Source organism: Crotalus tigris, unplaced genomic scaffold (genome assembly GCF_016545835.1).
Source record: "Crotalus tigris isolate CLP2741 ecotype Arizona unplaced genomic scaffold, ASM1654583v1 scf7180000017666.379230911805:20528666, whole genome shotgun sequence".
NCBI lineage: Eukaryota > Metazoa > Chordata > Lepidosauria > Squamata > Viperidae > Crotalus > Crotalus tigris.
In genome coordinates, this window is record NW_024096552.1 from 2,206,914 (window position 1) to 2,220,966 (window position 14,053).

The 14,053-nt window shown below is 37.3% G+C and overlaps 1 protein-coding gene across 5 annotated transcripts in view; it reads left to right on the forward strand.

Moving 5' to 3' along the window:
• Nucleotides 1–6,832, forward strand: part of PGLYRP2 (peptidoglycan recognition protein 2) — a 43,009-nt gene extending 36,177 nt beyond the window's left edge. For all 5 annotated transcript variants that reach the window (XM_039336441.1, XM_039336438.1, XM_039336437.1 and 2 more), the window contains 3 exons: nucleotides 3,237–4,130; nucleotides 5,564–5,774; nucleotides 6,364–6,832. In XM_039336441.1, coding sequence (XP_039192375.1) covers nucleotides 3,237–4,130; nucleotides 5,564–5,774; nucleotides 6,364–6,703 — 1,445 coding nt within the window. In that variant the 3' untranslated portion in view covers nucleotides 6,704–6,832. The remainder of the gene's footprint in view (nucleotides 1–3,236; nucleotides 4,131–5,563; nucleotides 5,775–6,363) is intronic.
• Nucleotides 6,833–14,053: the final 7,221 nt, after the last annotated feature.

The window sequence follows — 14,053 nt, forward strand, 5'->3', positions numbered from 1 at the left end:
TCTTCTATGTAGAAGGTGAACACACGAATCATTCTCTGCAACATTCTTAAATATATGGGAACATTGAACCTTTTGTCCCTGCAGTACATAGAGATTACTTTCCATTATGCCTTCTACACAAATATTCCCATTCCTTTTGATGAGACATTTCCCATTTACAAAAATGACCTCAAAACCTTGTTTGTCTAAATTAGACACACTTAACAAATTATGTTCCATCTCAGGTACACAAAGCACATTTGTAAACTTTGATTCCAAATATGGAATTTTTACATCACCTCTTCCAATGACTTTTGCTTTCTGGCCATTTGCCAAAGCCACAGCTTCTTGTGCTACTGGAACAAACCTGCAAAATAATTCAGAGTCATTAACAATTGTTTGACTTGCCCCACTATCTATTAGCCACTTGTCTCTGTTGTTGCTATAGCAAACCTTTGCAACACCAAAATGTTCCTTTTGCAAATCAGTCTTTTTTGCTTGCACAAATGTTTTTGCTGCGAATTGTTCCTCTGCAAACAGTTCCTTTTCAGATGTGTCTTTGCTCTACAAATGTAGCAATTCTTTTCTTGTTGAGCCCTCTGCTTGCAAAATCTTTATTCTCTGGAGACTAAGCAGTCTGGACCCCCTCCTTAGGAATTTCACCTCCTCGTGGCTGCTTCTAAAATGGCGCTTTTCCTCTTCATTAAGCAAACATGCCTTTAAAGCCTCAAAATTTAATTCTTGCTCTTCTTTACACTCAAATATGGCAGAATCTGTGTCCCAGGTTTTATCTAAACTGTTCAACACCAATAAAACCTTATGGGACTCAGGGAATTTAATCCCACATTGTTCTAAGTCCAAAAATAAATTTTGCATTTTATTTAAATGCTGTTCCACAGATTCACCTGTTTGCAAACAGGCCCTTTAAAGTTTTCTTGACAATTGCACTATACTGCATGCAGAAGCATTCACGTGCACAGCTCTCAACTTCAACCAAATCTCCTTTGCAGTCTTTAAATTTGCAACATTTAGAAATTGTTCATCATCTAAATTCAAGATGAGATAAGTCATTGCTTGATCATGACTTTTCTGATCGGCAGCTGCAAACATTTGTGGTGGATTTTCTACAATATACCACAGCTCTTTTGCTTTGAGCAAACATTCCATTTTAGCAGCCCATATAATGTAAACCTTCTGGCCTAAACGAGGCACAGAGCTTTCCTTAAATTCCATTGCAGCCATTCTGCTTATTCTGCCTTGTTCTTATACTTTCTAAACACAGGCAATTTCTTCCAGCTTTAAATTACAATGCAGTCCTTAGTAAGCTCTGGGCCCATAACCTGTTAGAGAATTTTAATTTCTCTATTGGTGAAAAAATAAATCAGAAGCTCTCACAGTTGACTGCATTTAGCTGATTCAAAATAACTTCTTTAAATTCATATCAAAATATTTACAATACCATACATTCTTCTTTACAGCAACATAGTTCAATTGAAGACTTCTTACAGAGAGATACAGAAACAAGCCTGAGACTGAAAATTTAGCTTCTAACTCAATACCCTTTTGCACAGACTCAGTAGCACTTTATTCACATTGGCTGACTGAGTTACCACATGAGTTTTCCTGCTCATGAATATTCCAACAATACCTTTTGTCTAGGAGCTCAAAGCAGGTCTTATATGGAGGGAGGGGGTATCTCCTTTCATTTTATTGCTCATATCAACAATCCTGTGAGGTAGGTTGGATATGACTGGCCCAAAGTCCCCCAGTAAGTTTTCATCAGTAAGGCTGATAAACCTTGGATGTTAGATTTGTACTTCTTAACTCCTACACTATATTTAATAATAACTTAGAATAGAATAGAGCTGGAAGGGACCTTGGAGGTCTTCTAGTCCAGTCCCCTGTTCAAGCAGGAGAACTTATACCATCTCAGACAAGTGACTGTCTAGCCTCTTCTTAAAAACCTCCAATGATGGAGTGCCCATGATTTCTGGGGGCAAGCTATTCCACTGGTTAATTGTCCTCATTGTCAGAATTCCAGGTTGCTTCTCTTTTTGATCAGTTTCCAACCATTATTTCTTGTCCTGTCCTCTGGTGCTTTGGTGAATAATGTAATCCCCTCTTCTTTGTGGCAGCCCAAATACTGCTATCATGTCTCCCCTATTTCTTCTTTTCTTTAGATTAGCCAAACCTAAGTCCTGCAACCGTATGTTTTAGGTTCCGGGTCTTTGATCATCTTAGTTGCTCTTCTCTGAATTTTTTCCAAACTCTCAACCTTTATTTTGTGATATGGTGACCAAAATTGGCTGCAATATTACCTTCCATAACCATGAAGTGGTTAAAGCACATTTTGGGAGCACACTCAGTATCCAGAAACACATTGCTTAAAAAAAAAGATGTATCTCCTATGACTGGAGTATTTGATGGTTCAGATAGGTCCTATCCATAATTGGACCCCCCCCCCCAAAAAAAATAATTCATAGTCTGATATAATTAGGCATATGGAGTAAATTCTACTCAGTTCAATGAGATTTTTTCTCCTCCATTTAATAATACCAATTGAACTACAGAGGTTTTGAGCAAAGTAATGTGGCATAATTTGGCAATAGTCATCCAATATGTAAACAGGTTTAGGGTTAAATATCATATTGTCATTTGAGAATATGCATGACTCCTTTTTTTAAAAAAAACATTTTCTTTCACAAAAAAACCCCTTACTTATGGTCCCTCGTGTACTGAACATGTTTCGGTTTTAGCAGGTGAAGTTCAATTTATTGGTTAATTTAACCAAAGAAATGTACAACAAAGAAAGTCCAGTTTGGGTGGAGAAATGTTAATGGCAGAAATGTTCATTACCAAGAACATGTTTTCTTATTTTATGAAAGTGTATGGTGGAATGGAAATTAAAGTTGGTTGATGCCTGGGCATTAATTTTTGTCTTTCAGAGAAGTAATTTTCAGTAATTTAATCCACATGCAGACACAAATGGCTATTTCCCAAAAGAATAATGCACTTGTTTCTATTCCACAGTTCACCATATAATCAGCCTTAGCTTCATTTTGTCATAACAAAACACCTGGATCCATTTCAGATAATGCTTCCCTCTGTGTTATTGGCCAGATATTCCATCTGTTTGTGCAAGTACAATTTCATTCAGAATGTTCGATCCAAGAGTGCATAATCCATGTGCTTTGCTTGCCCCTTCTCACTCACTGCTTGCTACTCTAATTATGATATCTCAATCCTACTGTTTTCAGGCAACTTGATACTCCATATGGACACTGTGATTGAAATTCTGAACGATGTGGAATTCCACCTGAACAGGACCCCAGACCTAACTATAGCGGAGCTGTACCAGGAATTGGAGTTGTGTAATAGTAAAATTTGCCAGTTCCTTCTTGGTCCAGTGACTTCCAGGACCTTTGACTTGCCTTACCTGAGTAAGGCAAAGAGAACATTTTTAAAAAATCTAGTGAATCATACATTTGATGGCTCCCAAGTGGAACATGGGGTAGTCTTAACTCCTGATGGAACCACAGTTTCAATTAGTCCTTTACTTGCTGGAATCACAGCTGGATTCAGAATGAAAAATGAGTTGTTTCTGTACGAGAAACCTTTGACCACTGGTCCTCAAATTAGTTCTGCAGAAGAATCACAGCTTTCTTTGGATCTTCTTATTTCCACTATTTCAATGGACCTTGGAATGACTTTTCTCTTCTTTTACTCTAAGCAGAGCCAGGTAGCCCTGGGACCAAATGGCTGTTGGGATAGTATCTCTGAACCCTGTACTTTTACCTTAATGGGTCCTCCCTCATATATGCCTGATGCTGTTATCAATGGTGCAATGGATGGTTTTATTTTGGGCACTTACTTGGTAAAGAAGATTGATCTACCATCCAATATCAGTGTTCTGCTTAATGACTATTATGGCTTTAAGGGCCTGGATGGGGAAGAAAAAATGCGGAGCAACTTCCGCAGAAAAATTTTTGCAGCACTGCTGAGTAAAGAAAAGCTACAGGAGCAGGTAGAAAATGCTCTGCGCTTTCTCTGGAAGATGAATGAAACCAGCTCCCTCTTTGAAGGAATCACAGACAAAGAATTGACATTTCTGGCAAAACAAGCTGTTGATGAATTCATGACGATGTATGTAGGTATGTTATTTGTTTGAAAAATAGACACCCTGATAGGATCATTTCACTTACTGCTGATGTTTAATCCTCTAAGTTGCTGAGATATTGCATTGCTGGTAATTAGTTCAAATGAGGTCATTTATTTGCAATACTTACATACTCCTCTCTTCTTACAGTCTATTCTAAGCAAACATCTCATGACATGTGAAGTACAGTACCTGCAGTATTAACAGACACTAGTTAAATGAAACCTCTTCTCAGGCTCATGAACCATCTGTGTAGACATTGTGGAATTAATTAAAAGATCTTGGCTTCAGCCCACCACCTGCTGCAATATGCTTTTTAGGCCAATCACAATATTTTGCTATCCTACCATTATTTCGTGGCACAGTAACTCAGTCTAGCACAGTGGTTCTCAACCTTTTTAATGCCATGACACTCAGCCGGTCATAAGTCGAGGACTACCCAACCAGTCATAAATTGAGGACTACCCAACCTGTCATAAGTCAAGGACTTTCCCTGCCCGGAAGTGCCACGCATGCATGGTGCTGCCCCCTGTGCCGGCCGAGGCATAGCTGGCAAGCAGCAGAGACGGAACAGGCCGACCACCGGCTGGGCCACCAGCTGGCCCAGCCCAAGGGAGGTAAGGCACCTGCCGGGCCCCACACACGCCAGCAACCCTCCCTGTGCCTGTCGGCCTCCCACCTCCCACCCCTGGCCCTCTTTTACTTACATTTTTAGTAGTTGCTCAGCAGGGAGGGGTGGAAACTTCCAGACAGCTCGCCTTCGCTGCAGACAACTTGCAGCACCGTTTGCAGAATGGGACTTTTGGCGGGCTCAGCAGGGCAGAGACAGCCTGGACAATTCCTACTGGCTTTTGAAAGCCAATAGAATTAGACTCTATTCAAGAGAGTCTATTCTATTGGCTTTCAACAGCCAATAGAATAAAAGGGAGTAGCACGGCTAAGGAAAAGGGGGAAAAATGGTGGACTGCGTTGTTTGGTGACCCTCATGAAATGGTCATTTGACCCCAAATGGGGTCGTGACCCACAGGTTGAGAACCGCTGGTCTAGCATATTGTGTCTCACTGAGGGCTATATAAACAATCACTTGGGGATTTGAGGTTGGCTAATTTACAGAAGATGCTCAAGAATGTCTTCATCCTGTTGCAGGTGGAATCCCAATGGGAACTCTCAAACAGAACATGAGAGCAAGCATGTCTCTTCCTATGCACACTTATGGCATTGAGAGATACATTGCTCCTGATACTGTATATACTGCTTAGCTATAAGGAACAGGTGCCACTGACACCTTCACTTCCCTGGATTTGTCAGGTTTCACTTTAAGCTGTCAGGTTTAGAAGCCAGATGTTGGGATAATGATATCCATAGTTTGACTATGTGCTGGGCCTTTTGTCCTTCAGATCTGATGTTTTTCTCCCCACTCCCCTACAGAATGTCCTGCCATAATTCCACGATGCATATGGGGGGCCCGTCCTTATAAAGGAACACCCACTCAACTTAAGCTGCCCTTAGGATTTGTCTACATCCATCACACCAGTACCCCTTCTAAGCCATGCCAAACCTTCTCCTCTTGTGCAGCTGACATGCGAAACATGCAGCGATTCCACCAAGATGACCGTGGTTGGGATGACATTGGCTACAGGTATGAGTGTCTTTATGCAATATATATTTCCAATTAACAAATTAGCTGGACATTTTAATAGCATTTTTATCAAATCATATTATAGAATGTATTTTATATTTTGACTATTAAAAGTTATTTACTGCATTTACAGTAAGGCAAAATGTGGTGAAGAGCAAAATTCCAATTAACCCATGGAAAAAAAATCTTCCCTGTTCAAATTATATTGGAGAGCTCTATATTTTATTAGATCAAACATGAGCATAGATCAGCCATCTGCATGTTGTCTGCATTCCTCTATCAATGTTTGGTTTGAAGCAGAAATCCTATATATTCATTTCATATGTTCCCATTTTAGCTGCACTGGAATATAAATCATATTGATTACTTTTTATTTCTAGGCAGGCTTATTTAAATAGTATTCACTTCCACATACTTTTGGTTTTGAAAGTATCTTTCTACTCATTCAGTAAAGCTATACATCCTTACATGATTTTTATTTTTCCTAGAAGTGTTTTTAAAGTGCATTTTTCTTTATGTATGAAATAGGAAAAATTCCACAAGCTGTTTCCATTGCTTTTTGTGATACTTTTATTTTGTTCCTGCACAGCTTTGTTTTTGGCAGTGATGGCTACCTCTACCAAGGCCGGGGCTGGCACTGGGTAGGAGCTCACACCCGGGGCTACAACAGCAAAGGGTATGGCATCAGTTTCATTGGAGACTACATGAAGGTCCTCCCAGACTCCTATGAGCTGGAGCTGATGAAGAACAACTTCATTCAATGCTCAGTGAAGGGTGCCAGGTTGCAGGCCAACTACACTATCCATGGACACCGACAGATGGTGCCCACCTTATGCCCAGGAGACAGACTTTTCCAGGAGATAGAAACATGGAAAGGTTTCAAAACAAGATGCGTTATAGACAAGTATGGCAATAAGCTTTGTATCTAATATGCAGCCTAGAACTAAAGAAACCTTTATCTCAGTACCCTTCTCAGACAGTAGGGGGCAAACTTTCACATTAGCAATGACTCAATGGCTCAATGCAAAATCCTCAATTAAAATACATTATCAAAAATTCATTCATTTGCATTCTTTATTTAAATGTTTGGGGTGGGAGCTGTAATATGAATATTCTGGGTCAAGAGTAGTGGGTTCAGGGTGGAGAAGGCATGAAATAAATGAAGAAATATTGCAAAAGCAGCAGAAAACCCCAAATCTGGCTTAATTTAATTAAATTAAGCAGCCAGCCCTCAGACGGTGATGCTTCTATACTTTTGAACCCCAATTTACAAGGATTCTCTTATCAAATATATCAGGAAGCAACAGCCCAGACTCTACACAATGGTTAATTCTGGAAAAATTTAAAATGTTAAAAGTCAACAACTACATTGACAGAATAATAAATTTTACCTGTGTCATGATTGGGACCTAGGATTTGAACACACACTTGAGTTCCTTATAAATGAGATTACTAATACATTAGCTAACATAATGTTCTTTTATTAGATGTTCATTCCACCTTTTTAGATATAATTCAAGGCAATGAGTGTACTTAATACTCCTCTGTGGCAAGAATTCAGAGAAAGAAATATTTTGGGGAATATTTAAAAAGGCAGAATATATTTCCCGAAAGGAATAATGGAGAAGATCTTTAAAAAGACAGAAACCAGCCCCTAGAAATCAGCCCAGCCCCTAGGCAGTAACCAGTTTTTAGAAATGCACATTCAATAATCCTTTCAGAAAGGTTTGAGCCTTCTAGCTAGAAACTGAAGAAATTAGGAAGACAAACACCCTTAAAATCTACATACCCGGGGCTTCTGGTTCCGGTTCACAGAGGTGCGGTCGAGCGAAGGGAGTCGTCCCTTTGCTGATCGAGTTTCCACTGCTGGTAGACCACTTACAGGGTCGAAAAGATGCTCTGGAGGAGCATCTACCATTGAGGAGGCTTCTTGGAGAGTTACAGAGGAGCGGCGGCATCCTCTGTGCTCCGAGTATCTCCTTTGGGCTGACAGAGTAAAGATCGGCCAGTAAAATGGCTGATCATTTAGCTGTGCCAACCGCAAACCACAGGATCAGCTAAGCAAACGGACCCACCGTGGAGAACTTGGTGAGACTTTCCTTTCACCTCTATTTTCTTTATGCCTGTGAAAAGTTGGTGTTTTTTTTTTTAAATTATTCCCTTTTCTGGTGAAGCGGCTTTTTAAATGGGGGAAGAGAAACACAAAGGATTAAATTTATTTTTGTTTTAATGGTTGATTTTATTTTTGGATATTGGGAGCCTCAAGAAAGTTTTTTTTTTAATATTTGGAGAATATTGTTTGCTTTTACCTTTATGGTATCTGGAAGGATTGAACATCTGATTACTCTCTGGGGGACACTCTCTGACAAATTAATTCATTGTATTTACTATTTTTTCTTCGCTGGAAAGGCTTTCATTTTGTACAAAGGAAAAAGGCGAGGAAATTGGGAGGAGATGGCTATTGTGATCGTTGTTTAAATATAGTCTCCTCTAAAAGGATAAGGATTTGAAAGATAATAAAGATGGAGGAAACCGGCATAGATATTACTTATAAATATATTTTGGACAAAATTTTGGAAAATACGGAGAAGATAATTGCTTGCTCAAAGGAGATTTCTTTGTATCAACAAAGCAGAGCACAAGGACTAAGTGAAACATCAGCTTATGTTCAAGAGACTTGCTCTCCACTTACTGAGTTGGAAGAAGTAGACTCACAGTTGGACTATCAATTGATAGTGGAGAAAAGACTTGATGCCAATGGACAAATAATCCACGATAAGGAAATGGAGAATTTTACTTCAAAAGAACAAGCTTGCTTCCAGACACCATTTGACTTTGTGATAGAGAAAAAATCATGGGAAGAGGAGCAAGGTTTGATCAAAAGGACGATATAAAATAAGAGATTTTAATTGAAATTTATACAGTGCTAAAAGAAAGGGGAAATGATGTTCTGCCATGAGTTATTTAGACTAGCTATAACTTTTAGATTAACTTAACAAAATGTATAATGGGAGTTTCTTTTTTGGTGTGTATAGTGTGGCAGGCAGAGGCCTGATTGTGGAAACCTATCTGGAATAAAAAGAAGCCCAGGATAAAATATAAATATTAAATTTGATTTTAGTAATGTGGTAAAGGTTTCATTAGCGATCCAGATTGATTTGGATTTGGAATTTGTTAAAAGGGCTTTATATGTTTTTAATATTAAAGATAGTATATTGAGAAAAGGACTGAAATATGGGAAAAGATGGAATTAATTATTGGAGATTTGGAGACACAGTGAAAAACAATCAAAGATTGGTGAGAAAGAGAAGAATTTATTTTTGGAGTTAATAATGCTTAAATAAATAAATAAAAACACTTGGGGCATCTGAATAGTAAATGAATATGTTATCTTAAGATTAAATATTTGCAAAATTAAGAAAGCATGATACAGGATCTTTGAAATGGATAATGAGTTTGTAAATTCCTATTGACTAATGAAATTTATATAGAGTGATATATTCAATGAAAATTTGTTTTAGAAATGTTTTAATGAGCTTATAACAATATAAATAGACAGAGAATGTTAGTTTATTTTTAATTATATAATTTGGATGAAATGTTATATTAATGAATGAATTGGTTTTAGAAAGATAATGTCTTGATTATAATGTTTTTAAGTTTAAATGTGTGAAGAAATATAGGTTTTTATAGATTAAATTTTTTATTGAATAATGCAGTTGATGGTTAGATATAATAATGAATGAATTCATTTGAAAATGTATTCATTTGATCATAATATTCTATATAGATAGAGAGGGAAATTTTTAAGAAGTACTGGGTATATATGTACTATGTTATTGCTTGTTTTTTAAAAAATGGATCACCATGTTTCCATGTGGGTTCCTAAGCTGTGTTGGTGTAAAATGGAAAACTAATAAAAATTGTTTTGAAAAAAAAAAATCTACATACCCCACCCAAGCTCTAAGATAGATATAATAGGATTAATCCACCAATACCAAAAGGGCACACTCAGACTCAGGTCAAAGTACATGACACAGGAAATGCAAAGCCTCAAACAGGAACAGGAAACAACCTCAAAAGCTCCAGAAGGTTTAAAAGCCCACCACTCTGCTCCATGTGGTCAGTTGTTTTTCCAGAGCCATCTTTCTGTCTGGCTCTCTGTCTTAGCCATTTCTGCTAAGTTTGACACTTTAAGCATCCATTCTTCTATAGTAGGCAAGCGATCCTTCTTCCAATATTGCCCTACCAATAACCTTGCTGCTGTGATCAAATTCAACATCAAATTAGTTTCTTTAGTATCACAATCTATAATAACACCCAGTAAAAATAATTGTGGAGTAAACTTTATCTTTCTCTTAAAAATCTTTTGAATGTTCCACCAAATCTTGATCCAAAAAGCTTTTATGTTTTTTAGTTCACCAAATATGAAAATAGGTAGCCTCAAAACTACTACATCTCCAACATTTGGACTGTAAGTTAGGATACATACAAGACAATTTTTTGGGATCTAGATGCCATCTATAAAACAATTTGTAGAAATTTTCTCTTAAATTTTGGGCCTGAGTAAATTTTACATTTCTAACCCAAATTACCTCCCATATATCCAATGAAATCGGTTCTTGAATATTTTGGGCCCACTTTACCATACAATCTTTAACTAATTCCATTTCCGAATCCAATTCTATTAAAGCATTATAAATTCTCTTTATGTGTGCTCGCTTTTGATCTTTAATCTGTTCTACCAAATTCTCCTCCATTAGTGTAATACCAACCTTTTGATCTAACTTCCACCTAGCCAACAATTGAGTATACTGAAACCAAGACTGTACGATTTTAAATGCCAATCATTCCCTACCAATCTAAGTAATTCCTTATAAGAAATCCTATCCAAACTCACACCCATAGATACCCCTTCTATCGCATGTCCAGGAATCCCCCAAATAGGTATTTTATAATTTAACTTATAATAATACTTTTTCCAGACACGCAATAAAGCACTTCTTAAAATATAAGATTTAAAAACCTTGTCAACTTTTTTATTATAAATTAGATATGCATGCCACCCATATAATTATAAATTAGATATGCATGCCACCCATATAATAAATCCCATCCCTCAAGATAAAGTATACAGCTCTGTAGTAATCGGGCTTGTATCATTGGTCCAGAATTAACTTTCTGCTTTTGCTCCTTTTCTTTACGTCTATACACAGCACGAGTCATCCTCTGTTCCTTTGGATCATCCGTTACCTCCAAACTCTGATCAGTAGGCTCAACCTGCGGTAAATCTCCTGCAACTAGTGACCTTTCACCTTCAGCTAATTATCTGTCTTCTAGCCTTTCTTCTATTATCTTAACTCTTGAAGATGGTGGTGAACCTGCTTTCAGGACATTGGTATAAAAATCCTTTGCCTTTAAAATTGTGTTAAGTCTATATCTTGTCCCCGCATAATTCACTGCTATCCCAATAGGTATCTCCCATCTAAACTGGACTTGACAGTTTTTAAGCTCCTCAGACAAAAAGGCGAAGTCTTTTCTTTTTCTAAGACTTTTTGGAGGTATATCTTTTAAAATTATAATATTTTGATCTGCAATTTGAAATCTCTGCTTATAAAAAGCCTGAATAATTTCAGTTCGAAGTGATCTTCTAGAAAAATAAATAACCACATCTCTGGGTAAGTTTTTTTTGCCTCTCAACCCATGAGTTGACCCTAAATATTTTATCCATCTCTCTTAATAATTCCTCAGGTAGACATCCCAGAATAGGAGCTATTGCTGTTGCCACCTCCTTTTTCAAATCTTCTCGTGGATCCTCTTTTAATCCTCTTATTTGCAGTGCAAATTCCATATCTCTATATTGTGAAATAGTAACTTCATCCTCTGCCATATCAATCCTATTTTCAACCTTGACAACTCTGCTTTCTAATTTTTCAGTATTTTCCACAACTTCATCCACCTGATCATCCAAGCGTTCAATATGTGTAGCTAACCTCATTTCTCTATTTTTATTCTCAAGAAGATCAGCCATCTTCTCCTTTATTTCTTGTGTTGCTTGCTTTAAAACAACTTGAATATCTTTAAGCGTAACTGCAGGTGGTAGAGGAGAAGGTGGAGGGGATTTAGGTTTAGGTTGCACTACAGGCTGTGCTACAAGAGAAGAGATTGTACTTTTAGGAACAGCAGAAATTCCTACATGCTTTGAAGCCATTTTCCTGCCAATATAAATCCTTCATATAAGTTTCACTTTCCCCTTGAACTTTATTACCAATTGTATTTCTTTCTTGACACTGTCCTTTCATTCAACATTCTGGCGCCATTTTCCATTTTAAGTCAAATGAAAATATGGAGAAGATTATTTCTCCCCGAATTAAAGATACCAGCTCTTGCAATTTTAACTTCTCCTGGTCAGCTCTGTCTGCTTTTAATTTACTCACAAGTCCCTTTAAGATGCAGATGTGGAAGCAGCATCTTGCTTTGCTCCTGAAATTCAGGGCAAAGGCATCCCGGAGTTCGGAGAAAACTTCGGGCTCTGAGGGAGCTCTCACCCTCCGACCTCTAAATATTTAAGGAGGTCTAGGGGAGCTCTACCTCTACCTGAAGAGAACTCTCCTCCCCCTCTTCTCCTGAGGAGAGAGGTTTTCAAGCCGCGGGACAGCTGATTTTCGCCATCTCCACGCGCTTTTACACAATCACAAGATTGGCAGCCAGAAGAAAGCTACCATCAGCACAGCGTCACCACTGGAAGCCATGAAACTTGTTCTTAAATAATTTTAATATAATTATAATGTATATAACAAATATATAATATTGTAGTATATCCTAATTATATTATTTTGAAATAATTACAATAGAATATAATATTTTAATAAATACAATGCCTATATAAAATAAAATAAACAATCTTAATAAATATTATTTAAATTATTTAAGACAACATTTAATTCAGTTAAATACACATTAAGTAATGTTACACATTTAATATGACTTTTATGTGGCTTCAGATTTTGAATTGCACAAATGTCATTCCAGAAGTACATATTCCTTCTTGGAACTGCATATAATGGATATACATCCCCAAGCTACAGGATACACGCACTTTTGGACTTCTGGTCCTGCGTGGTAGTGACTGGTCGTGGAGTTGCAGATTGCTGCACCCCCAAAGCCAACTTTCATCCTGCCTGGAGACCCTAATGGGCCCAAGCTACCCCAGAGAGGTGGCAAAGAAAGAAGGGTACCCCAGCGACACTGGAATGATGGTGGTCATTACGTTTGTCATGGGGAAAGCCTTCTAACTTGACAGGAGAAAGGCTGTATTTCATTGATCAGCCCAAGCTACTTGCAACCGGAGTCCAAAAGAACTAACCAGCACTACAGTAAACAGCGTGCTTGAAACTGGGTGAGGAATCTGATTTTCCCTTTTCTATTCTACACTTAATTTCCTGGAAAAGATCCCCAAGAAGCAAAATACCTCTGAAAGTGAAGGAGGGGGACTTCTGCCCCATCCTTATACTAACGGAAACAGCGAATTAAAATTTTTATGGAGGATCAAAATATATGGTAGTGAGATAAATTTATAATCTTGAAAGCTAAAATTTAGTTTGGACAAGTTTAAGATTGTTGAATGGTTAAGACTTTCATTTTAAAGACCATTGTTCATATTGAAAACTAAATAGATGCTGACACCTAGTGGTGGATGAAGATTGTAAAAGCTATGATTTCCATAGAGGATTGCCAAAACCTGGGAAAAGTTAATCTGTGTTTGTGAGCTTCAAAACTTTAATAATAAAGAACAGCTGTGACCAAAAAAAGACAACAATCTGGGTTGCAGGCAGAGAGAATTATAAACTTTAGGGAAAAAAATCTTTTTTGAACTCTTTGGATTACAAATATCTATTTAACTGGGACTCTAAAGCTATTTGCAGATAAGAAGGAAAACTCCAGCTTTTGGCCATCATGGATTAGAGACATGTAGACAGAACATACCAATAAAACATGAATACCTCTTAGGAGGAGATATATAGTATACTGCAATTAATTCAAATAACACTGAGTTCAAATCACAAAGAAATCTAAAATAACTTTGAAAATACAAATCAATCTCTAAGTTAACTTTAGAACAAAAGTTAAAAAACTTCCAGGAAACAACAACAGAGAAGGAACAGACAAAACAAATAAGTAGACATAAAAGTGAAAATAGAGACTCAAAGACGGAATTTAACAAAGCAAGAAAACATGATTTAATCCTAGTGGGAAAAAATTTACAAGAAATGGAAAAA